This window comes from Haplochromis burtoni, unplaced genomic scaffold (genome assembly GCF_018398535.1).
Source record: "Haplochromis burtoni strain Fernald_Lab_line unplaced genomic scaffold, NCSU_Asbu1 Contig_113, whole genome shotgun sequence".
NCBI classification, from domain to species: Eukaryota; Metazoa; Chordata; class Actinopteri; order Cichliformes; family Cichlidae; genus Haplochromis; species Haplochromis burtoni.
In genome coordinates, this window is record NW_024582474.1 from 1,473,121 (window position 1) to 1,496,854 (window position 23,734).

Sequence of the window (23,734 nt, forward strand, 5' to 3'; positions counted from 1 at the left end):
TGGAATCGGAATCGTGAAAATCTTATCAATACCCATCCCTATATCTGCGGGTCTTGCACCTCAAAATTTGCACATGTACAGTACGTACCAATTTTTAGAACTTCTTCCACTGCTTGTTCAGCAAGTTTATTGATGTTGTATGACCTGTGGAGCACAAGAGAGAAGATTGTGAGGGAGCTAACAAGTGTAAAGACACGATTCTTTTCATTCTTATTTGTAAGGCGATATCATGCTTTACATCAATGGCTTTCATAATTTATAGGAAAAATAAAACGTGACAAAAATAAAACAATGTCTAAGTAAAGAATCAGCATTTTTAGTAGTAAATCACAGCTGGGCCAATATAAATTTTATATCTATCTGTGTGTGTTTAAGTCTTGCCTGCATCTCCTTTCAATGTTAGGTGAAGTTTAATAATATTAATCTGAATATTAAAAGCTCTTCATGGACCAACCAGAAATGAATCAAGTGTTTGGAGCCAACTAAGAGAAATTTACTTAAGTTTGGTTGATCCACACAACGTGATAAAGGCCCACTGGCTATTATTACTGTGCAGCTGTGCTCATACAGATGTTACAACCTAGGTTTTTCCAGTGACTTGAAACTTTTCCCATCACATCACACTTTTTACAGTCCAGTAAGAATTTGCTCACTTATGTGAAGAGACTATGAACCTATGAGGTTCATTTGCACCTGACTCAAGCATCAAAGCTTTAAATGGTGCAGGAAGAGCTATTCCTGGTGCAGGAAGGTGATTAGGAACTACTTTTTTAAACATTTAAAGTTGTTTTGTGTACCAGGCTTTGGATCCTGTTCCTGTGCATATGTTCAGTCCAGAACTCTTTTGTTTTTCCCATGGGCCATCATCCACGGAGATCTCGTAGTAGGAAGCCCTATGGAGCAAGAGGTTAACATGGGGTTTGAAGGATTTTAACTTCACCCTGTGGTGGACAGAGATTTTTCCTGATGAGTGCTGGAAAAGCATGCAGCATGCCAGTGAAGGGACTGAGGATTTATGAAAATTACAATATGCAAACATGCTTAGATGGGAGTAAGAATCTGTTTCCGTGATTAAGGTACCTGGAAGACAGAGATTCTCCAATGAAGATTTCATTTAAGCTTCTAACAGGGAGAAGGCTAGGCTTGTGGAAGGTCTCATGTAGTGTTCCTGTCCCTAGAAAGAGTAATTGAATTGGGAAAAGGACGCAGGGAAAGAAATCAAGAAAACATCAATATAACTCCAATCTCACGCCATGTTTGCACAAACTCAGGATTGAGTGACACTGGAGAAAAGAGACTGGATCAGACAAGCATGCTGAGTGGGTCGTACTGTTTAAGTTGTCCATAGAGGTGAAGCGGTGAGCTTGGTTGTGCTGCTCCAGGCTGAGCTGCTGTTCGTGGAGGTCCACTGGATTGGGATTTATTCCTGTTCCCTCTAAGTGCAGACGGATCCTCTGACGCCACAGCCACCTGAAGACAGCCAGGGAAATGTAAGGGGACGAGATCTGCAGTCTCAAGAGGCGTTAGCCTTGTGTCTGCGCCATTTCTCCATTTTCTATATTTGTCTCTGAATCCTCTTTAGACCACTTTTATGAGAAGAGGAGGTCTACTTTGAAACATAACTACAGAATCTGAGGAAATAAAACGGTGACACTAAGACAGCATCCCAAATATTCATTTTTACTGGACACTTTTACCAAAACTCTTGACAGTGGGCAGCAGTGAACTCTAGTAGCAGGACAGTGTAAATGGATTTAGGATATCCGACTGAGTTTGACGACACAGCTTTGGGGTGTTAGACATCATGTGACTTTTCCCCAGACACACAGATTTAAACTCCTGAACTCTAAGCTAATGACATGTCAACAACTCCATGGTGTTCAGTACGCTATAGCCAGCAGCAAAGAGTTATGGACTATTTTCTGTACAACTTTGAACATAAAATAATCCACTGGTATTAGTTAATAACATAATGCAGTTGTCAGGGCCTTCAATACAGACACAATGATACAATTTTGCATTTTTACCTCGCAGAACCACAGTACATTTTAAATCAAACATGTTATTAAAGTGCAGAGTTTTCACTTTAACTCAAGGTACTTTACACTTTAACAAAAGGTATTGCATTAACTGTTTAACTACACTCATTTCATACACATTCCCCCATTTCCATTGGTAAGTTACCTGATTTAAAAGCAACTGTGGTTGTGCACAGAGGCAAAACTGCAAAAATTCAGCCCCTGTCCAAATACTTATGGACCATAACTGTAGATTGTCACTACTGAGCCAGAAAAAGCTGCTAACATTGAGGAAGGCGTGAGAGCAGTCAGCATTTGTAGATAAAAATACACACCTGAACTCACCACGGCACAGCTTCTCCAGTGCCTCTGGGAAGGCACGAGTGTATCGCACAGGCAGGCACAGATGACCTTCTGACCTTCAGTAGAAAGACAAAACTTCAATATACTCACCTGGAAATGTTAACCAGCAATCGGCTGGCTTAATCCCATGAAAAATTCAACTTATTTAAATACTTACACACCACTGCACTGAGAAATTTACATTAATGACTTATTGAGTTTTTCAATAAAACACACAGTCTTTATTATTGTGGGCTTACTATGCTTTACATTTACTTTCTGTTGTGTGTATATATACACTGTTCCAACAGTGGATGTGGCCAAAATTTCAAAGAATGAAGTCAGTGTACTTGCAAATAATTATTGCAAGCTAAAAAATTCATGTCTGTTCTAAATACTCATTTTCAGACAGTTTTCCCTTCTTCTGGCTCTGCGACAGTGAAGAGCCCCAATACATGTAAGACAGAGGATGAACTAAAGGGGCGGATGAAGGTCCAGCATAACGATAAAGATCGTCTCCAGACCATGCAGCACTAGTGCTGGAGGACAAAACGATCACGCTATTTTAAAAATGTTGATGACAATGATAAATTCAATCAATACACATGGCTTATCGGGCCAATAGATGTTCTCCCTCTCAACCCTGGTACCAGGGGCAATGGGGTTCAACAGGTTAACGTGGCTATAATACCCAACAAGTAATACCGAAAAGCCAGCTGCTCAGGAAGAGATAATACAGGTCGCAAAAAGGCAAAAGTGCAGAAGTCGTTCAGTTTCCTCCATTCAGACTGAGCGCAGATGGACAGGTTAAAAAAGACACAGCGCCGACAGGTCCTGACAAAGTTCAGTAAAATGACACACCTCTTTCATTACTTTCAAAAATATGCAAAAGAATGTCTATTAAACTTCAAACTGTGAACAGGCTAGTCTTATTAATTGGAGGTACAGGTGCAATTATTCAGATACAATACATTAGTTTCTATTTCTATTTACATTCTATTTACATTTTTTTATGCCTGCACTGTTAAACAGTACAGCACAGTGTTATACTGCCAGTTAATTTGAGTTAATTGTATTTTTTAATGCATGTAAACCAGTAATTTCCCCATGTTTCAGGTAATTGTAGCCTATTAGTTATTAATACTTTTTCTTCAACTTTCAATTTGTATTAAAACAAACAGCTAGCTTAGAATACTAACATGTACCTACATCTATATCAATAATTACCAAAATTGTTTAATATAGAAAAATAACATTAATAGTGATAATAATTTGGTCTACATTGCCCAGCTCTATGCAGAACTAGCCCAACAACAAAAATATGGAGTTGTACACTAACATAATAGGTCCACTTTAATTTAACAATACAATTCATATCCAACAATGGTCTGTTCTGTGCTTTACCTTTCAGGGTCTGTGTTAACTCCAACGACTGGTTTGTCTTTGCTAAAAACCTTACTGGCCACAAGTAGCATTGTTCCATCACCTAATAAACAAAAACAAAAAAACCCCCCACACAATTCCAGTTACTGAACTTGGATTTTGTTAAAGAACAAAGAAAGTGAAAGACAAGGAAGAACCTTTTATTCTGTGGTTATTACATTAACAGAATATATACTGGTAATGACCATATAAGCCGTTATTGATGTTCTACATTTACAATGAACTTACTGTCCCAAGCAGACAGCTTTGTTGTACAAATGATACGTAGGATGACAAAATATTCCTACCTCCAGCAGAGATAATGGTATCTGCCCACCGCACTACATCTTCATTGTATTCTCCTCTTTTTACCACTTGTACAGTAATGCCTTCTCTCCTGAAAACAAACAGAATACAAAGAGAGTCCCAGCTGCAAGCACTTCCCATTTCTCTAAGAAACATTGCTGTTGGACGGTATCTTACTGCAGGCTCTTCACAATGTGCTCCACGTTGCTAGTGTGGATGTTGTGTCTTTCCAGAAGGCCATTGTAGCTGGAGCCCTTCATAGCAAGCTGTAGAACACAGATTAAGTAAAACACTGGGTGAAGGGTAAAATGTAAAGTGGCGTGTTTGCTTTGTGGTAGTCACATGAATGCAGTCTTACCAACTGCTTTAGATCTTCTTCAGAAACTCCTGCATAGCGATACCGCTGCTGTTCAAACTCATACCGCGTAGTCTTTGTGACCACTGCTACCTTTTCTGGTTTGAACCCAGCTTTCGGTTGTGGTGATGCGCTGCACAGTGAAGCGTGGAGGGGGCGAAGAGTGTTTCCATACAGCAGGCTGATGGCTCGACTCCCGTGGCACAGCACCGAACGGCGAGCCATCCTTATTAAATGAACCTACAACCAAAAACTTCACAAAGGTCCGGTTAGAGTTACTCAGGGTCCTGCGTAGTGCAGCTGTTAGGGAGCGCACATACTGACTCCTGTCAGTACTCGACAGATGTTTCACAGTCAAGTGAGATCCACGCGCACACAGCTGTCAAGGACGGTCACCACCACGCTCGCCCCGTGCTGCAAGATGAAGACGTTAAGATTTAACTGTCCGAGTAAAGTATCTCCTCAGAACAGCACTAAAACGCCAAGAACAGCAGTAACCTTGCTGCTAACTAGTGATTCTTCTAACCATATTTGGCAGAACCGGACTTTTCCAGCTGAGCTTAACAAGCTAAAAGTAGCTAGCAGCTTGTTCACAAGTCGTTAGCCTGTCTGCCTATCACATCTTTTTCACTGGGCTAACTGTTGTCGCACGCCACAGTCAAGCCGTGCTACGCTCCAAAGCTCCTTAAACACGAGATAACACCCATAAGAAGGTGAATAATACGCGACAACATAGAAAACAGTGGAAGCACAAACCATGCAACCGGGCACGTACTCAGGCTGTACGTGCGTGCGTGCGTACGTAACGTAGCATCTCATTGGCTGGTCGAAGGGCCTTGGTCCAGCTGGAGGCGGGTCTGCCCTGGGACAAAAAACAAACAAACGGATTTCTTGGTGTAAGCGCCCCAGCATGAATGATCAGTCCAAACAGAACAGACACACACGCTAGCTACCAGCAGTGGCTCATTGTCAAAGCAGCTATTTATTTGACTTGAACCTCTCTCTAATTATGTCAATATGTAATTATGTTTAGTAATTTGATTGGGCAATTAATTGTGAGTACTGAAAATGACCAATGGTCAATGCTTAATCTGCAGGATTTATGGTCCCCCAAAATTGTCCGTCTTCGTACACTTTTCGGTCAGACAGACAGGGGAGAGGGGCTCTCACCCACACGCGACGCGCTGCAGTGCCTTGAAGCAGAAATCAAGACGTGCACGACCGGGTGTTGTGCCAAAAAGTGATCGGCTGACAAAAACTGATTTCCTGTATTTGCCAAAAGTTGATTGACTGCTTTCTTACATTTGCACAATATCTCTAGAATCAGAGTGACGCTAAAAAAAATCATTTATGCATTTATTACTTCTAGGCTGGACTAGTGTAATTCATTATTATCAGGAGGTCCTAAAAACTCACTGAAAAGCCTTGAGTTGACCCAAAGTGCTACAGCAAGAGTAGTGACAGGGACTGGAAAGAGAGAGCATATTTCTCCTGTATTGGCTTCCCTTCAGCTCCCTGTTAAATCCAGAATTTAATTCAAAATCCTGCTCCTCACATACAAGGTCTTACATAATTATGCCCATCTTATCTTAATGACCTTATAGTACCATATCACCACATTAGAGCACTTCGCCGTCACACTGCAGGCTTCTTGTTCCTAGAGTACCGTATTTAAAAGTAGAATGGGAGGGAGAGCCTTCAGTTTTCAGGTCCCTCTTCTATGGAACCAGCTTCCAGTTTGATTCGGGACACAGACACTATCTCTACTTTTAAGATTAGGCTTAAAACTTTCCTTTTTGCTAAATTTGGGCTACCCTTAGTAATGCTGCAATAGGCTGCTGGGGGATTCCCATGATGCACTGAGAATTTCTTTGTCAGTCACCTTTATCACTCACTTTGTTACCTCTCTGTACTGAATCACACTTGTTATCAATCTCTGGCTGTCTTCCACTGCATGCATTTTGTCCTGCTTCCTTCTCTCACCCCAACTGTTTGCAGCAGATGGCCGCCCCCCCCTGAGCCTGGTTCTTCCGGATGTTTCTTCCTGTTAAAAGGGAGTTTTTCCTTCCACTGTTGCTAAAGTGCTTGCTCATACGGAGTCATATGATTGTTGGGTTTTTCTCTGTATGTATTATTGCAGGGTCTACCTTACAATATAAAGCACCTTGAGGTGACAGTTGTTGTGATTTGCTGCTGCATAAATAGTCAAATCTAATCAATTTATTTATATAGCACTTTTCACAGGATAAAAACCATTAATTTTCTTTTATAAAAAATAAAACTGAATTCAATTCAATTGGATCTTGAGAGTGGACTAAAATTTTGTTTTACACATTTGTATAATGTATAATTTTTGTATAATTGTTCTGTATAATTTTGTATAATGATAAGCATCTTATCTGGTCTATAGATTGAGATCACTTGATGCCAGATATGAGTGGGGGATCTCAAAACAGCACTGTAGGTGATGTCAGTTGTTCTAGTAAGCCAAGCCCTCTGTTCATTGATTGTTCACAATCAACATAGATCGCCTGTCTCACTCTACGAAGGGGTATGATTGCGACATCAAGAAAAAAAATATTATTGATCATTTTGAGAATAATTTTGATGTTCTGAAACAGCGTAGCACATTTTGAATTGCATCAGAATAATTCATACACTATGAAAGGTCAGTCTGACCGGATAGTAAATGGACTGTGGACCTCCATTATGATGCGATGCTCAGAGAAGATATGACCCTGCTGGGTGGGGTCCACGATGTGATGTTCCTTTAACTCTAATGATCTATTACGATCATTCTTTAAATGAACCTGAATGCACAAAAACACATAAAGCATGTACCTACTCATCGACAGCAACATCATATTATATCATATCTACACCCTACCAGCTACACATGACTGAAGCCCCCAAGCCCCAGAGTACAAATGATTTCGAAATCACTAAGTAAAAAACTTGAGGACTCTGCTTCTCCTTGCAGTCTACAGAAGCACAAGAATGGCACCAAGCAGTTAGTCTTCTGTCAGCATTGGAAGATGAACTCAAATCGATTAGTAAAGGTAACCGAGGTAAAAGTGTATACATTCTCCATAACAAAACAATTATTGCTGTAATACTATAACAAATTTAGACTAAGACAATAAGATTCAGACTTAAAAAGTAGATAATAATGACTATAATTATTCTCTTTTTTAATTTAATTTTTTTATAGCTAGAACATGGTATTATTTGATATTGGGGTTTTTTTTTGTTTTTGTTTTTTTACATTAAATCTGACTTATATTCAAATTCATTTTCTGTAGATAGACTATAGGGACACACATTTTGGAATTCTATACTACTTGAGAAATACTTGAGTGAACTTGAGTGAGTGCAAAATATTTAAAAGAGCTACTTTTAATTTTTCTCAGCAAGGGAAACTAAGATCAGTCCTCAATAATGGCCAAAGTTTACCATCAAACATTATCTTCAACTGATTTAGTGAACATGATAGTGAGTGCAGTGAGTTCAGTGAACTCAGCCTAAGTTAGCTATCATAGGGCGAGAGGCAGGGTGCACCCTGGACAGATCACCAGTTTGGCACAGGGCCTCTACAACTATATGTTTTAAATATTTCCTCCATACTGCAGCCTCAAGGACAAAAAATAAAAAGGTTTACAGATGTGTTGCTCCCTCACTCACAACTGAAAAAGATGCTTGGAAGACTTAAGGCACAAAATCAGGAAATAGTCATGGTTAACTGGTTGGCGGCAAAACACTCTAACTGGTTTTGTAAGTTTTCTAATCCCTGTTTTTACCTGAATGAACTATCCATCCATTCGCTTCCGCTTATCCTTTTCAGGGTTGCGGGGGGCGCTGGAGCCTATCCCAGCTGTCATAGGGCGAGAGGCAGGGTACACCCTGGACAGGTCGCCAGTCTGTCGCAGGGCTAACACACAGGGACAGACAACCATTCGCACTCACATTCACACCTAGTGGCAATTTGGATTATCCAATTAACCTATCCCCACAAGCTGCATGTCTTTGGACGGTGGGAGGAAGCCGGAGTACCCGGAGGGAACCCACGCAAACACGGGGAGAACATGCAAACTCCACACAGAAAGACCCGGCCTGATGGTGGAATTGAACTCAGGACCTTCTTGCTGTGCGGCAACAGTGCTAACCACCGTGCCACCGTGCTGAATGAACTAAATGAACCGAATTGAATTGAACTTGTTTACCTGGATATGGTAATCTTATTTATTTATTTATTTATTTATTTATTTTTGTTGCCTGACCCGTTTGGCTCTTTTGCCCTCAGAATTGTTGTCTAAAGGCAAAGAAAGATGCCCAACGGATTTACTTTACCAAATTGACCATCCCAGCCTTGCCATAATTGTCCATTTGATTCACCTTTTATTGTTTATTTTATTTTCACTTACTGAATATGGGACAGACTTGACTGGGGGAAAGAAGGGGAGAAAGAAAGAGGGAAAGAGAAACAGCTGAGAAGAGGGATGGGGGAGAAGGGCAAAAACCAACAGAATGAGCAGAAAAAGAAAAAAAAAATAAGAAAAAAAGAAAAAAAAATGCATATATCGATCACCTGGGTCACCTGCTGAGAAAGAAAAAAGAAAACAAGCAGAAGAGAACAAGAGTAATAGAATAAACAACATCACAATGATATGTGGGAATATGACAGTAAATACTAAATATTAAACATTATTGTGAGAGAAGACTCCACCCCCATTCCCCCCATTCACTTTAAGATATGGTAATCTTAAAGTGCACTCCTGGTCAAAAGTTTTAGAACACCCCAATATTTCCAAATTTTTATTGAAAATTATGCAGTTTGTCTTATTGCACTCTGAAATGAAAGCATAGTACAAATAAGCAATTGGAGTAAAAAACAAAAACAAATCATGGAATCGATTTAGAGACATTAAACCTCCATGTTTGACATTTGACGCCACACACTGTGGAACCATCCTTTCGCCTACTCTATGCTGTACAAAGATCCTGTGTGATGAACTGAAGATTTCAAATTTTGATTCAGTCTTCAGGAGTCCACTGGTGGTGGTACATGGCCCAGGCAAGCTTATCTGTCTTATTCTGACGTCTTAGCAATGGCTTTCTAGCTGCAACTCGTCCTGTCAAGCTTGAAGTCTTCCCTTCACAGTTGAAACTGAGATTTGCTTACTACAATCACTATTAAGCTGTGCTTGAAGCTGTTGTCCTGTATATTAGCTATCATGCAAGCTGTTGCGTGAAGGAATCTACTGGACTATCCGGTTACATCAGGCTCTTTATGTGCAGTTACAACAATGTTTGTTCTTATTTGCTGTCTTTTCTAAGGGCTTTTTAAATGTAGTATTTTACTTTAGTAGAAAACTTGAGTCTGATTAATTAAAATCTTAAGATCTGAAGATGAAATCAACTGAATGCAATCTGCTGTAGACACCAGAATGTTAAACAGTTATTGACAATATACTGCAGAATGCGGTATGTTGATACCAGCTGAAGTCTGCTCATGCAGAGAAAGTAACATGTTAAAGTAGCACCCATACGAAAGCGAAGAGAACTGTAAACATAACTTCCTGTATGTCAGGAAGTCACTGACGGCACTTAGTTCCTCTTTCAGGGTGTGAAACTGTTGCTGTTGTTGAATCTGGAAACATTTGTATATTTGTCTCCAGCCAGAAGATCTGCATCGCTTATCATAGATGAAAGAAGCATCAGCCAACATGGCTCAGGGGGAGCTCAGAGAGTCTGCCCTTACGATCGAGAGCCTCACTGCGCAGCTAGTTGATCTGCAGAAGGAGGTTGGCTTTTTATCTTACGTATAAGGCTTTAATTTCTGTCAGCCAAAATGCCTGTGTTTCTTAGTTCTAAGTGTGAGTACAGACCATGGTTCCATTACAGGAAGGATGTTAAATGATCTGAGTTTAGAAATAAACTGAGCTGATTAACATTGATGGCGAGTTTGCAGTTCCATAAGGGATGATCAGAGTAGTGTTCTACATATGTTCACCCTGAGTTAAGTGCATGCATGAGTAGGGAAAGAGAATTCAGGAAGCTTTTAATAGATGAAACTTTGATATGATATTCAGAGAGATTTTTTTTAATGCTCTTCATTTACAATTTCAATACAATGTCTCGATAGCTATCAGTATGAGTTTTTACAACTGTCTTCTATACATTGACATAATAGCTGCAGAAGTTTGGAGACATAAATACTGATCATGTCAGAATTCTATTTTTTACTGTAGCCCATCCAATCCCATGACATTTTTAAGATGTCATGAAAAAAATGATGCCAAAATATAACTTACATGCCAAAGAATCTGGCTCTACGAAACTACACTACCTGTGTTTAAAGTTAAAGTAAAAAAAAACAAAAACCAACATCCTAACTTACTTACATTTCAATACTGATTAGTATTAACCTAAATCCTAAAGAAAAATTTACCAAATACATTTGAACAATGCTGTCACGCAGATCACAAAGCTAACAAAATTAAAGCACTGCTGAATGACACTGTGGACTTGCTTGTTCACCTCTGTCTTCTTTGCAAATATTGAGACTCATGGTTGGCGTGAACGTATAGCAGAGCTGGAGGCAGCATTGGTAAAGGAAAAAAATACGAGCCGCAAAATGCTAGCAGACAAAGAACGTGAGGTGGCTGAGATCCAAGCAAAGATGCAGCAGCAACTTCATGAGTATGAGGAGTTGTTTGATGTTAAACTTGCTCTGGACATGGAGATAAACATCTATCGTAAGCTTCTGGAAGGAGAAGAAGAAAGGTGAGGAAACAAAAATTTTGGCTCATCTTTTGACATCCCTTCTGAAAAGCTTTGATAACGCAGAACTCTTTAACTTTGCTTTTCTTTAGGCTAAAGCTGTCTCAAAGTCCTTCATCTCATGAAACCATGTCTCGAGGCTCATCCAGCAGTGGAAGCGTGTGCACCAGTCAGGGAAAGCGGAAGCGTGTTGACATAGGGGAACAAAACGCCAGCAGCTCAATGTCAAAAGTGCACACTGCCTCAGCCACAGGACCCATCTATACTGACGAGATTGACAGAGGTGGCAAATTCATCTGCCTTCAAAACAGTGGAACTGAGGCAAGTTTGACATGATTCATGTCACTTCAAATGTATGTGGATTTCTAGAATAATTTTTGTGTATCAGACTTTCAAACTAAAACTATGTATGTGACAAGTCTAGTATTCTGGGTCACACTTGTTGGGATTTGGTACAGTTTAACAAAATACAAGTTTTTGAAAAAATAAATGTTTCCGATGTGTGCTATAAAACAGTTTGATTATAGATTTGGTTGATTTCGCAGAGAGTGCCTCACACCGCCAAGACAGCCTGCTTAATCATGTGACTTGGCTGCACCAACCACTCCTCATTACTATCATCTCTGAGCCCATCCACTCTGCTGCCAACTGTAACACAAAAACTATTTTTCTATCTTTTGTAGTAAATTTCAGCAAAAATGCATAACTGTGTGTTAAAACTGCATTAATGTTTTTCTGTAGGTATTCATGTGAACAGCCAAAAATCAAACAGAACTGTATTTCTGAACTTTCTTTCTTGAATCTGTATTTAAATCTTAACATTTTCTCTTTTCGTGTCATTTTATTTTTGTTGACCTTTTTTACAGTTACAGAAAAGCCACAAGTGGTTCATTTTTTTCTGGTCTGGTAAGCTGTAAAAGTTCTATATCATCCTGTTAAACTAAAACAGGGAATCAAAGGATCTTAGTTGCCCAGAACTGCAAGGATATACTTGCTCTCAGAAATCTGGACCTTATGTGGACAAAATTTCCAATTACATAACACAAAATACTCTCATTGACTGGCAACAATTTACTAGACTACAAACAACTGAAAATATTACATGATTGTTGATGAATATATATTGATTGTTAATAAGGAAGTAAGGGCAGTGTGTTGCAACTGTTACAACTCTTTTCGTATAGAATGAAAACTGACTTTAGTCACTCCTGTGTTAGTACTGGGTGGTAAATGATTGGATCTAAGACACTATGAACATTCACTGAAAGCAAAAGCTTGCATTTTTAAACAGTATGACTCATTTCTGTGAATTAGTGTGTTGTGTATACAAATGCCACTGTATACACAGATGACTTAATTGTGATTGTATGTAAGTTTTTGACTATGAAAAAGCATCACTTTAACTGTTTTTTAAAAAATATTTAAAGTACTTTCTGTGTGATATTTTGCATGCTATGGGTATATATCTCAATAAATTTATTCCCGAACTTACATTTGTCTGTATATATTTCAATTCAATTTTATTTTTATTCAATTCAATATTTGATGTCTTCAGTATGTATATACAATGTAAAAAGTAGCAAAAATAAATAAAAAACATTACATGAGAAGGTGGACACACTTTCTCATGCGATGTTTTTTAAATACATTAATGTAATGTAAATACATTACATGTTAAAGAAGTGGTGGTTAAAATGGTGGTTAAAGAAGTTTGACGTGTTTGAGTGGTGGTGGGGACCAGTTTGTGGCATAATTTGCATAGTACAGTTTTCTGGGCCGTGTCAGACTTTTCATAACCAAACCATGATGTCCATGCTACAGAGGTAGCCCCTCGTTTAACAATAAGGTACTCGACTTGCTTTGACTGGTCCTTCTGCTTGGAGCTAGCTGGTTCTGCCTCATCCTTGCTGGCCATGCTGGTATTCTCTGTGCCTTCATCTGCATGGTGACTGTAAGCGCCATTTTATAGTTACTTGATGTTTTTATTTGAGGTCATTTGTTTGCTGCATATTCTGAAATTATATGTTTGAGAAAAATATATATCATTTCAGTTTATTTTGAAAAGTCTCAACAGAAACTTGAGCTTTATTGTGAAAGGTTTATGTGGAAAATAAACAAGCGGACGGCGGAGCCATAGAATGGTTTTACCGTCATTGTTGGTAACGAAAGTACGCGTAAAAACAGTCGCTTGTCTGTCCATAGTATGGTTATTGTAAGTATAAGAGAAGGAGAGAACTTTAAGAAATAAAATAGCAACTACAGTGACCATCAAAACCATGAAAAAAATATTGCCGTAAACAGTTTATTTTGCAACACCACAAAACAAACAATAGCGTATACAGGGTTCGTAGGATGCTTGAAATTAGGGCTGGGCGATATGGCCTAAAATTCATATCGCATATAATTTGAAGCATGTGCGGTAACGATATATATCACGATATATTCTTTTCTTCTGTATAACGTATTTTCCACACTAAGGCACACTTAAAATCCTTTAATTTTCTCAAAAACCGAGAGTGTGCCTTATGTATGAATTCTGGTTGTGCTTACTGACCTCAAACCGATTTGCAGAAATCTGTTAAAAAATGTTTTAGTACAACTTTGGTAAGCTGCACTGCTTGATGGATTGTCAGAGAATTACGGCTGCTGTTGTAGTAATCTGGGTCATCCAACTGTTGTCTTTGTCCACAAAGTAATTATCGCTCTTATTTTGAAGAAAGACTGGGTTTGTGCTGCTTGAATATCATCTTTAGTTTGGGGTTTAAGTGGATCAGAAAGTGTGGAACAACCTTTAAGACTTCAGTGAGAGAATTTGTTTTTAAAGCACAAAAAAACAACATATGTTCAAGTTACATCAACCCAACAAAACGCTCCTCTGGCATTAACATCAGCACAAAAACTGTTTGCTGCGAACTTCATGTCTCCAGTAGGTGTAAAGTGCAGGTGGCTCATTTTAGTCCACTAGTAATCTTAGCTGTAAGGGAAAACCGTTTGTGTGGAGAACAAAAGAGTGATATCCTTTATTCTATTGGTATGATATGAAGTATAAAGTGACCGCTCAATATCACCAGAAGCCCCCAAGATACTGACCATTTCCAGATTTGCAAACTGCAAATCCAAACAATGCAAAATTGTTCATTATCACAAAATATACAAAGTGTAAAGTACAAAAACTACGCAGTACAAATCTGTGAAGCAGAACTGTCAGCTTGCACACTTTTCAAGTGGGGTGGCTGTAGCTCAGGTGGCAGAGCAGGTCAGCCACTAATCAGAAGGTTGGTGGTTCGATCCCAGGCTGCCTCCTGGCTGCATGCCAAATATCCTTGGGCAAGATACTAACCCCGTGTTTGCCTACTGGTGGTGGTCAGAGGGCCCGGTGGCGCCTGTGTCCGGCAGCCTCGCCTCTGTCAGTGCGCCCCAGGGCAGCTGTGGCTACAATGTAGCTTGCTATCACCAGTGTGTGAATGGGTGAATGACTGAATGTAGTGTAAAGCGCTTTGGGGTCCTATGGACTAGAAAAGCGCTATACAAATGCAGGCCATTTACCATTTTTCCTCAGTTCAAAACCGCTACTGTTTAATACTGTATGAACTGCATAAAGGTGTTTGATAGTCCCAGCCAGCATGAAAAGCATTTGCATCTCTTTAGGTTTGAACCTGGTGGCTTTCCTGGTGATTGTATTCTCCTACTCCAGTATGTTCTGCTCCATCTTTAAAACCGGCATCAATGCCACGGACCTGAGGAGCAGACTGCACAGGGATGTAGCTGTGGCCAGCAGGTTTTTCTTCATAGTGTTCTCTGATGCCCTCTGCTGGATTCCTATATTTTTGGTGAAAGTCCTCCCGCTGCTAGAGGTGGAGATACCTGGTAAGAAGTGAAACAGCTGCCTTATAGTATCTTAGAGGTTTTACGTGGATTTTTAATACAGGTCACTGTGTTACTTTATAGAATAGTTTGCTGAAAAGCATCAACGCAGTTATATTTCTCTAAATGTCAATCGCTTGTGAAATGTTTCCTTCCTCACGATACTATCTCCAGCTGGGTTGTCATCTTCATCCTCCCCATCAACAGTGCCTTCAACCCCATCCTGTACACCTTGACCACCAGAGAGCAGGTGGAAGTTTTACTCTGTCACTGGCAGCGGAGACATACATTAAAGAAAGACGGCAAAAGCCTTACTTCGTCCAGATCTTTATGGAGACGTCACAGGGTCTGTGCTACCAGCCACCCGTTTACCTCCAGCCGGTGTCACTTATAAGCACAGAACCTCACTATGCCTGATGATGTATTTGTAGAGATACAGAATTTTGTAAGCTACTTTTTATTGTTTTACTCCATCTTTAAGAACAAAGTGTGCTTCGCAAGACTTCAGACTTTTGCTTGGAAATAATTAGCAGTCACTGTGCCGTCTCATCGCGCTCTGACATTTATAAAATGTGATGACAACCCCGGAAACAAACACCAACCACCCTAAGCAGATGACTGTCTCATCATGCCGTTCAAGCTACATGTTGACTTTATATTTGCAATGAAATTTGAAATGAAACAATTTCCATTTATTCACTGACGTTCCTCATTCTTCATAAGGTGATACAGGTACATCCTGGGGAGTCATGTAGAGGCAGACATCCACCAATGTTCACATTCACACTCACATCCAGGGTAGAATCACCAAATATCCTAAAATGAATATATTTGGACCCAAATAGTGGTTTTAGAGATTTTTTTCTACTGATAAAGACCTGCAGACAGCAGCATTTCTTTATCATGTAGAAAGAGATGCACAATTTAAATTGCACTTCTTAGTAATCTGTTAAGATATAGGAGGGAATAAATGTGCAGTTAACTTCTTTAAACCGATAGAAAAGGGAGTTTCAGTTAAGATGAAAGTGAGCTATATGTGGCCCATGATGTAAAATGTGTTTGACATCCCTGCCTTAAAAGTCTATCAAGAAAGGTGTTTAGATGACTCTAGTAAAATGCACACATAGATCCTATCCCGTCACTGTGGTGAACCTTTTATGAAGTTTAGAAGCTGTGGGACAAACACAAAGGGACTGGCAAATACCAGTGACACAATATTAATGAATCACATATTTTTATATACAGATAAGCTTCCCAATTAATCTCTCCCCACCTACTTGTCTTTTTGCCCTTTAATTCCTCCATCCCCATCACTTTTTGGGTGTTTTTCAGCTTGTTTAACTTTCCTCATTATTCTTGCTTTCATGTCATATTCTTCCATTTACATGTACTGTATCTGCTTTGACTGGACTAATGTTGAAACTGAACCAATATGCTGCAGACTCTATGTGCTATAGTCATGCTGTTTAAGAGAACTGCTCTGAACTCCTCATTTGACTGACTGCAACTGGATGAAAGCATTTTGTACACGCATGTCATGTTGCATGTAATTAACTAACTGACAAATGAGGAGACTGAATTGTGACACTCTGAACATCTGCGCACGAGACGTTGGAGCTGGACTTTTGCAGCTTACTTTCATGTTGTGATGACTCTGATTTTTTCTATACCAGTGCACCAATGTACCTTTAAACAGCTGCTTTAACTTAGTGACAATCATTAAAGGTGGAGGAGTTTACACACTGAGGACATGAAAAAGGAAAGCTGCACAGATAAATAAAATTGGTTATTTAATGCTTGCGTACATTTCTCATTAATATGCCAAGCAATGGAATCCCAACAAGGCCCATTTTTCCTGTTATGCTGTTTTGATGTGCATATGTTTACGTTTAGTGTATAAAATTCGGTACGGATCCTCTCGGTGTGAGTTGTGTTTTTGATTGTGTTTGTTGGTGTCAGGCCCTATATTGGTTTCCCAAAAGTTTTTTCTTTTAACTGAAATAACAACAATAAAAAGACATGAACGAATATGAAGCACAATCAAATAACTTTGGCTGTTTTGTATTTTTTGGTCATTCTTTAAGGCTTTCTGTAACGTGAAGGGAAGAAAGCGCAAGCAAAAATAACCAGTGGTGTAATGAATTAATGTGTTAATTATCAGGTTAGCTATATAGGTATAGCTATAGGTATAGGGTTAGGGTAATCCCATAGTATAGGATTAGGTACTCTATAGGTAATACTCTATAGGTAACTCTATAGGTAATCCCATAGTTGATTGCAGAGCTAATATATTTGCTAATATGATAGCAAATCCATGAGCTAACAGGAAAAGCTTCTTCAGCTCTAAGACCCCAACTGTCTGCCATCTATAATCCAGTTTTGAGATCCCTTCCCAGACGCCTTAACGCCCACTCACATCCTGGGCCATTTAACCACAGTAAATCACATGATAGGGGTGGGGCTAGGTCTCACAATGGGTTCATCTGAGACCTTGGCTGATTGTGACCCACACCCGCTTTCACACTTTAGCTCTTGTGATTAGGAAGAGGATCAACAGAGGGTCCATGACCCTCTTGGGGACACTCCCATAGGGCTTAAAATCTGGGACTCTCCACCAATTGCTCTTAGAACTAAAGCTTCTCAGATGAGAGGTGAAACATCTTCAAGAAAATTAAAGAAGTCCAGATGCTTTTTTCTTTCTGAGCTCCATCGACTATGATGACCTGGATGACTGAAAAAATTAACAGACACACCACAGGAGTAACAACCCTAAATATAACAAATACTGAAAAGGTATTAGAAATGAAACAGGCTACACTGAAAAAAATGAATGGTTAGATTGGATATTTTGGACCGCCTACCAAGCAAATGTCTCATGCACAACCGTTAGACCAACCCTAGTCACATCACAATTTCAACTCGCATCAGAAAATAGTTCAGCCATCCTGGCATGCATGCCGAAGATGTTCAAGTTGTTCGCTGCCCCCGAATGAAACCTGCAAACTGCTGCACTCTTTACCCACCTGTAAAACCACAAACCTCTCCAAATGTTGATTACTACCCAGGAAATTACACCTGTTTTTATAGGAATGAATTGAATTGAATAGTGTACTTATATAAGAAGAATGGGTTTATTTTACAGGATAATAATTTTGGTCATGTGTCATGTGATGGGCCAATGGTATGACTCCCTTTAATGGGTTCCATTTATTTCCCCACAGCATGAAATAGCAGAGAGGCCAGTAAGAAATCACATTTGTTTTGGCATATACAGCCTTTTTCCATCAAGGTTATTGAGGAACCAGCTGAGCTGACCCAGACTTTCAAATCAAAGTCAGGGTTTTCAATCAAACCTGTAGTGTTGGAATAATAATTCCCTCTATTTACATTTTCTTACAATGATAATCATGGTTATGTGTACAAATGCAATAAAGTGATGCAAAAAAGTGTTGGGTTTAAGAAAGCTGTTACACATTCAAAATCAATCATATTTTAGCGCTGAGATATCTAAACATCACATGCTAAAAGCAAGCGAAAACATCCCATTGAACATGGACCCTGAAGCAGCAGGGTGGGTAACAAGTTACTTTTTAAAATAAAACTGTGTATAACAGCTAGAATAGCCATGTATCTAGCTCAGAAAAGATGTAAATGACAACAGGGGCCACAGAGTAATGAAAGCGACTGCTATGCATGCATATGTGTATAACTGATGGTATTTATGAAGTAGAATAATTACAAATGAATCATTACAATTTGAAATTAAATGCAATGTAATCACCTTTTCCTACATGCTGTATTTAATCACCATAAAGAAAATATCCTATAATTAGTGGTAAATTACTGAAAATCATAGTATTCAAAACACTCAAAACTTCATGTGTTATGTACAAAAAATAACAAACAAAAAAGCAAACAGAAAAGCAAAATGTTTTTTAAATGGCACTTTGGTTTACTTGTGTACTGATACAACACTGACTGCATTTGCTACGATTACTAGGGATAGGAATGCTGAGAATTTAGTGATCCCTGTTTCATTATCGATAACACTTATCGATTCAATTCCTTATCAGTTCAATAAGTTCAAAACTTATCAATATGTTTTCATCAGCTCTGCTTTGACAGTCACCACCATCGCTAGCATATAAAAATATATCACATCTCACATGTGCACTATTGACCACACAGTGTGTGCATGTTGCAAATGTTTGTGCATGTTGGAGATATTTCTGCTCGTTTTTGTGATCAGTTTTGGGATCCATCCACTCTCTTCCGCTTATTCTCGCTGGAGCCTTTCCCAGCTCAGTTTTACAAAAAGTAATTATTACACATATTACACAGAACATTTTTCACACTTTAAAAAAAAATGCTGTACGTTACTTAATTACTCCCAGGAGAGAGTAATTCATTGTACCACTCATTACATTACTTTCTCTGTAAAATAGCTGAAACACACTCTCTCATAATTACCATTTAACAAGATAAACCTGCTACTACAACTCAACACAGCAACACAAATACATGTTCTAATGAGGACAAACATATGATCTTTCTCTTAGTATTTAGGTATGAATACAAAGCAAAGATGAAAACCGGCAGGAAGAGACTTTAAAGTAATGACCAGAGTGATTCAAACATGAACAGGTAGAAATGGAGACTGCAACCTGAATGCTCATTTGTATGTTACTGTTGATGTTAAGGGTCTTGGTGCTGGGCCGGCATTCACTCAGTTTTTACTCTTGGTTCTTGGCTAGCTTAGCATTAGCATGCTGTCTGTGCAGGTCTTTTTGTGCAGGCTGAAGTTGTGTTAGCAGCATAGTGTGGTTGTTTTTGTCTTGATATAGTTTAAAGTTTACCATCACACTCTCGTCCTTTTGTGCAATAAAAATAAATGTCCACATCCATGCTGTAGATTGTGCTGCTATTTTCCTTGTCTGACACACAAACTGAAATCAGCTGAGTGTAGTGCAAGTGCAACTGGAACCGGTAAGTGAGATCGATGGGCAGGCAGACTAACAATTCTAATGAATTGGACTACTGGAGCAGGTTCTCTACAAGAACCAGTTTTCTATATAAAAACATCAAATACATTTTCAGCTGCTATAATCTTCAACATTTCATCTTCTAAAAACAATCATGTAACCTTTCAGAAAGTTGCTTAAACTCAATCAAATAACCCATATACAATTCTATTGCAATAAAATAAAAGAATTGATGGGTATCCCATGTCATATGTAATGGTAAATGGACTGATTCTTATAGAGTGCTTTTCTACTCTCCCAGAGAACTCAAAGCACTTTATACAACATGCTACAATCACCTTCTTCTATACTTATACTGCTTCCTAACCACATTCAGACACATTCAGACTCCGACGGACTGGAGGAGCCAGGATCGAACCACTAACCGTCCGATCAGCAGGTGACCTGCTCTACCTCCTGAGCTACAGCTCAGCTACTTCAGTAAGCTTGAAACAAAGTGCTCACATTTTTCAGCAGCGTACCCTGGAATTGTTTGGGATTGTGAACATCAGATTTTGAAAGTTATGGGAAGGCCTATGTTACAGCGACAGCTGCAAAAAAGCCTGAAAACCAACCTCCAATATAGGGTGAAATGCAATGCTAAAAAAAATAAATAAAGGAACACTTGAGAATATAGCATCACATCATTTACACTTATGGCATATTGATCCAGTTACTCAAGTAGCAGAGGGAGTTGTTAATCAGTTTCAGGTGCACTAGAAAGACAACATTGAAACCTCAAAACAGGAATGGTTTTACAGGTGGAGGTCAGATCTTTTTTCCCCTTTTCAACTTTTGACTGTTTTTTCACTAGTTTTGCATTTGGCTGGGGTTAGTGTCATTACTGGTCGCATGAGGTGATATTTGAACCCTACAGAGTTTGTACAGGTAGACCAACTCCAACAGATGAGAGCAGGTTCACCCTGAGTAGATGTGAACATTATGCTGCTGCTTGTAACACTGTTTAACATCACCAATTTGGGGGGGGGTGTCACTGACTGTCTTAAGGAGTCATTTCCGTGGAGGGATGCGCAGACCTCTGCAGGCTAGGCAACAGTACCATGACTGCCATTGGGTATTAAGGTGAAATCATGGGATCAATTGTCCAACCCTGCACTGTTGCATTTTGGTGGAGTATGCAGGCAGTTTGTGGAGGATGGAGGAATTGATACCAGTGACTAGCCCCCATGCTTGCTTGATGTACGTCCATTATAAAACCTTTTGGACAATATGTGTCAGTCCTTTCAGTGCTACCAAGTTGCAGGAGGACACCATCTGCTGTCTCATTAGGAGCATGCCTCCCCATTGTCTGGCATGCATACACGCATGCAGGTACCATACAAACTGCAAAAGTGGTGCTGAAGGTTCTACAATGCTTTTTTTAATTGGCAAGTCAAAGGCCAATTAAATTCTTGTTGGTCATCATAATTGCCTACAACAGATAGTTTCTCTTTGATAGCACAAAAAGGATTTGTACTCATTGGGCAATAAAATACTGAGACAAATGGAAAACCAATAAACGTAGTGAAAATCTAAGGAGGAGAAATGTAGATTTACACAAGTTGGAAAGATCTTTGGAGTCATTTCTAAATAACTGCAGGTTTCAAGATTATTGCTTCAAAAAAAAAAAAAAGGTAAATTCAAATCATTTCGATGTGTAACCACCAAAGACCCAAGTTGTCACCCTCAGAGGAAATGAAATTGGTTAGAATGTTCATGAAGAACTCAGGAGCCACCAAACACAAACCTGCCATGAACTGGAAACAGCTGGAATATTAGTGTCACTATCCACAGTGAAGTGTATTTTCATCACCGCTTATCTAGTGCTATCTAAGGTTGTGGAGGTAGCAGCCCAAGCAAGGATGCCCCGTCTTCTCAGCCGACTCCTTCAGCCAACATGGGGGCCGCCACCAGGGTCTGTCAGTCCACCCCAGATCTCGATGCAACATTGAAGAGGCAAGTCAACCAGGACAACCCTACGATACCCAGGGCCTTTAGGAACTCACTGCAAACTTCATCGATTCCTGGCAGTTTGGCCACTAAGGAAGGTATCTTACCACCCAACTATGTCACGTAACCTGTTGAAGTCAACAACAACCCACCCACACTATACCACTTTCTCCAACTGGTGGTTTCCCAAAAATGCAGACGGAAAGTCTGTTTCTGTGCCCTCACCAAACTGCTCCCACTCGTGAGTTTTTGCTTCAGCTATCGCCCTCACCACATTCCACTGGGTATGTCAGCAAGACAATGATTCCAAAGAAAATCTCTTCAAAACTCCATCAAAGCTTCTGGAATGATCTTTTCAAAGCCTCAAACTCAACCCTATTGAAAACAATGGACTACACATAAAGGTCAGTTCTGTACCAGGAAACCAACCAATTTAAATGGTCAAGGTGATACTTGGTAAGGAGGTTTATATATTTGATCCTGTATGCATAATTTTGACCTTGTGTGAATCTGAGAAAAACCCAAATAAATACAAACTTGTGAACCAACGTCTTGTTTTTAAAGTCATTAAAGATTTATGCTGTATGATAATTTTACCCTTGAAAAAGGACAGCTCAAAGAAATAATAAAAAGACCATAATTACAATGACCACAATTGTATATATCTGACTTGTAGTCATAATCCATAGTTATAATAATACTGTAAAATAACACATAAGGACTAGCATTTTATGGGTACATAGTGTGCCAGTTTGTAGAAGACACAGTGCTGAAGCTACAGCCTTGTTGTAAGGCCTAATCTTGGTTCAGAGTTTCTGTGTGATTATTCACTGTCCAGCTTCTTGAGCTCTGAGGAAGGACTCTCTCTGGATGGCAGGATATCGTAGTGGCAGGGGATGTGGCTGTTTCTTGGTAAATCATATGGATCCTGCCCGAACTTCACAAGGCCACTGCCATCTCTTGTGGACTGGATGGTGCTTATCGTTGAATCTGTAATCAAAGAGATATCAGTTGGCATAGTATAAGGTACAAAACTGTTGATATAAAGAACCAGAACACTATTTTAAGATGCTTACTTTTAATCATGTACCTCTATTTTTATTTGATTGAACATTTATACAAATAGAAATAAAATGTCAGAAACAGTGAGAAAGTCTAAATCAGAGAGGAACTGTGGCAATTTGTCTATTCAGTTCTTCTATTTTTTGGGACAATATTCACGTATTTCTTACCTCCACAGGCTCTTGACACAGTGTAAATGAAAATGTCAGCCTTGAAAGTATTTTGAAAAACTTAATACAAATCAAAGCATTTGCTTTTATAGTGTATGTATGCGTAGTATGGTGAGACTAGAGCCATGTTACAAAAATCAAGAGGTTCATGACCAGCCCATGTGGCCACTCACAGCTGGTTGCCATCATATAAGTGACTCTGCTGTTTGCCATGTTTTCCATGTGCCAGGTTTGCTATGCTTATTCTACTGTAGAAACATGAAAAGCTATGGAGGCTACAAATCTGACTGCTCATAACTGCCTGTCAAAATTTAGGGTCTGGCAACTGGGCTGGGTTCCCCCGGCTTTATCATCACTCTGGGTTCTTGGCTAGCTTTGTATTAACAATCACTTTTTTGTTATTAGCAAAAAAAAGCTGATCGTAGCAAAAAACAAAAAAACAAC

At 39.3% G+C, this 23,734-nt stretch overlaps 3 protein-coding genes across 4 annotated transcripts in view; 1 reads left to right on the top strand and 2 right to left on the bottom strand.

Annotated features, from left to right (window-relative positions):
* nadk2 (NAD kinase 2, mitochondrial) overlaps nt 1-5,249 on the bottom strand; it is a 9,538-nt gene extending 4,289 nt beyond the window's left edge. The window contains exons 1-9 of one of the 2 annotated variants that reach the window (XM_014335734.2): nt 4,447-5,249; nt 4,266-4,354; nt 4,091-4,179; nt 3,765-3,846; nt 2,354-2,437; nt 1,331-1,470; nt 1,081-1,174; nt 798-893; nt 89-144 (exon numbers count right to left, since the gene is read on the bottom strand). In XM_014335734.2, coding sequence (XP_014191220.1) covers nt 89-144; nt 798-893; nt 1,081-1,174; nt 1,331-1,470; nt 2,354-2,437; nt 3,765-3,846; nt 4,091-4,179; nt 4,266-4,354; nt 4,447-4,668 — 952 coding nt within the window. In that variant the 5' untranslated portion in view covers nt 4,669-5,249. Of the gene's footprint in view, nt 1-88; nt 145-797; nt 942-1,080; nt 1,175-1,330; nt 1,471-2,353; nt 2,438-3,764; nt 3,847-4,090; nt 4,180-4,265; nt 4,355-4,446 lie in introns of both variants that reach the window. The other variant, XM_014335731.2, reaches the window with a different exon arrangement.
* Nucleotides 5,250-10,044: 4,795 nt separating this feature from the next.
* Nucleotides 10,045-12,714, top strand: LOC102288989 (lamin-B1). Its single transcript, XM_005929016.3, has 4 exons — nt 10,045-10,244; nt 11,006-11,226; nt 11,316-11,544; nt 11,769-12,714. Exons 1-4 carry the CDS (start codon nt 10,146-10,148, stop codon nt 11,808-11,810), a joined length of 591 nt encoding a protein of 196 aa, XP_005929078.1. The 5' UTR covers nt 10,045-10,145; the 3' UTR covers nt 11,811-12,714.
* A 5,071-nt stretch (nt 12,715-17,785) lies between these two features.
* Nucleotides 17,786-23,734, bottom strand: part of megf10 (multiple EGF-like-domains 10) — a gene marked incomplete at its 5' end in the record, with an annotated part of 46,687 nt that continues 40,738 nt past the window's right edge. The window contains 1 exon segment of the mRNA XM_014335735.2: nt 17,786-23,048. Within this exon segment, the coding sequence (XP_014191221.1) occupies nt 22,882-23,048 (167 nt within the window).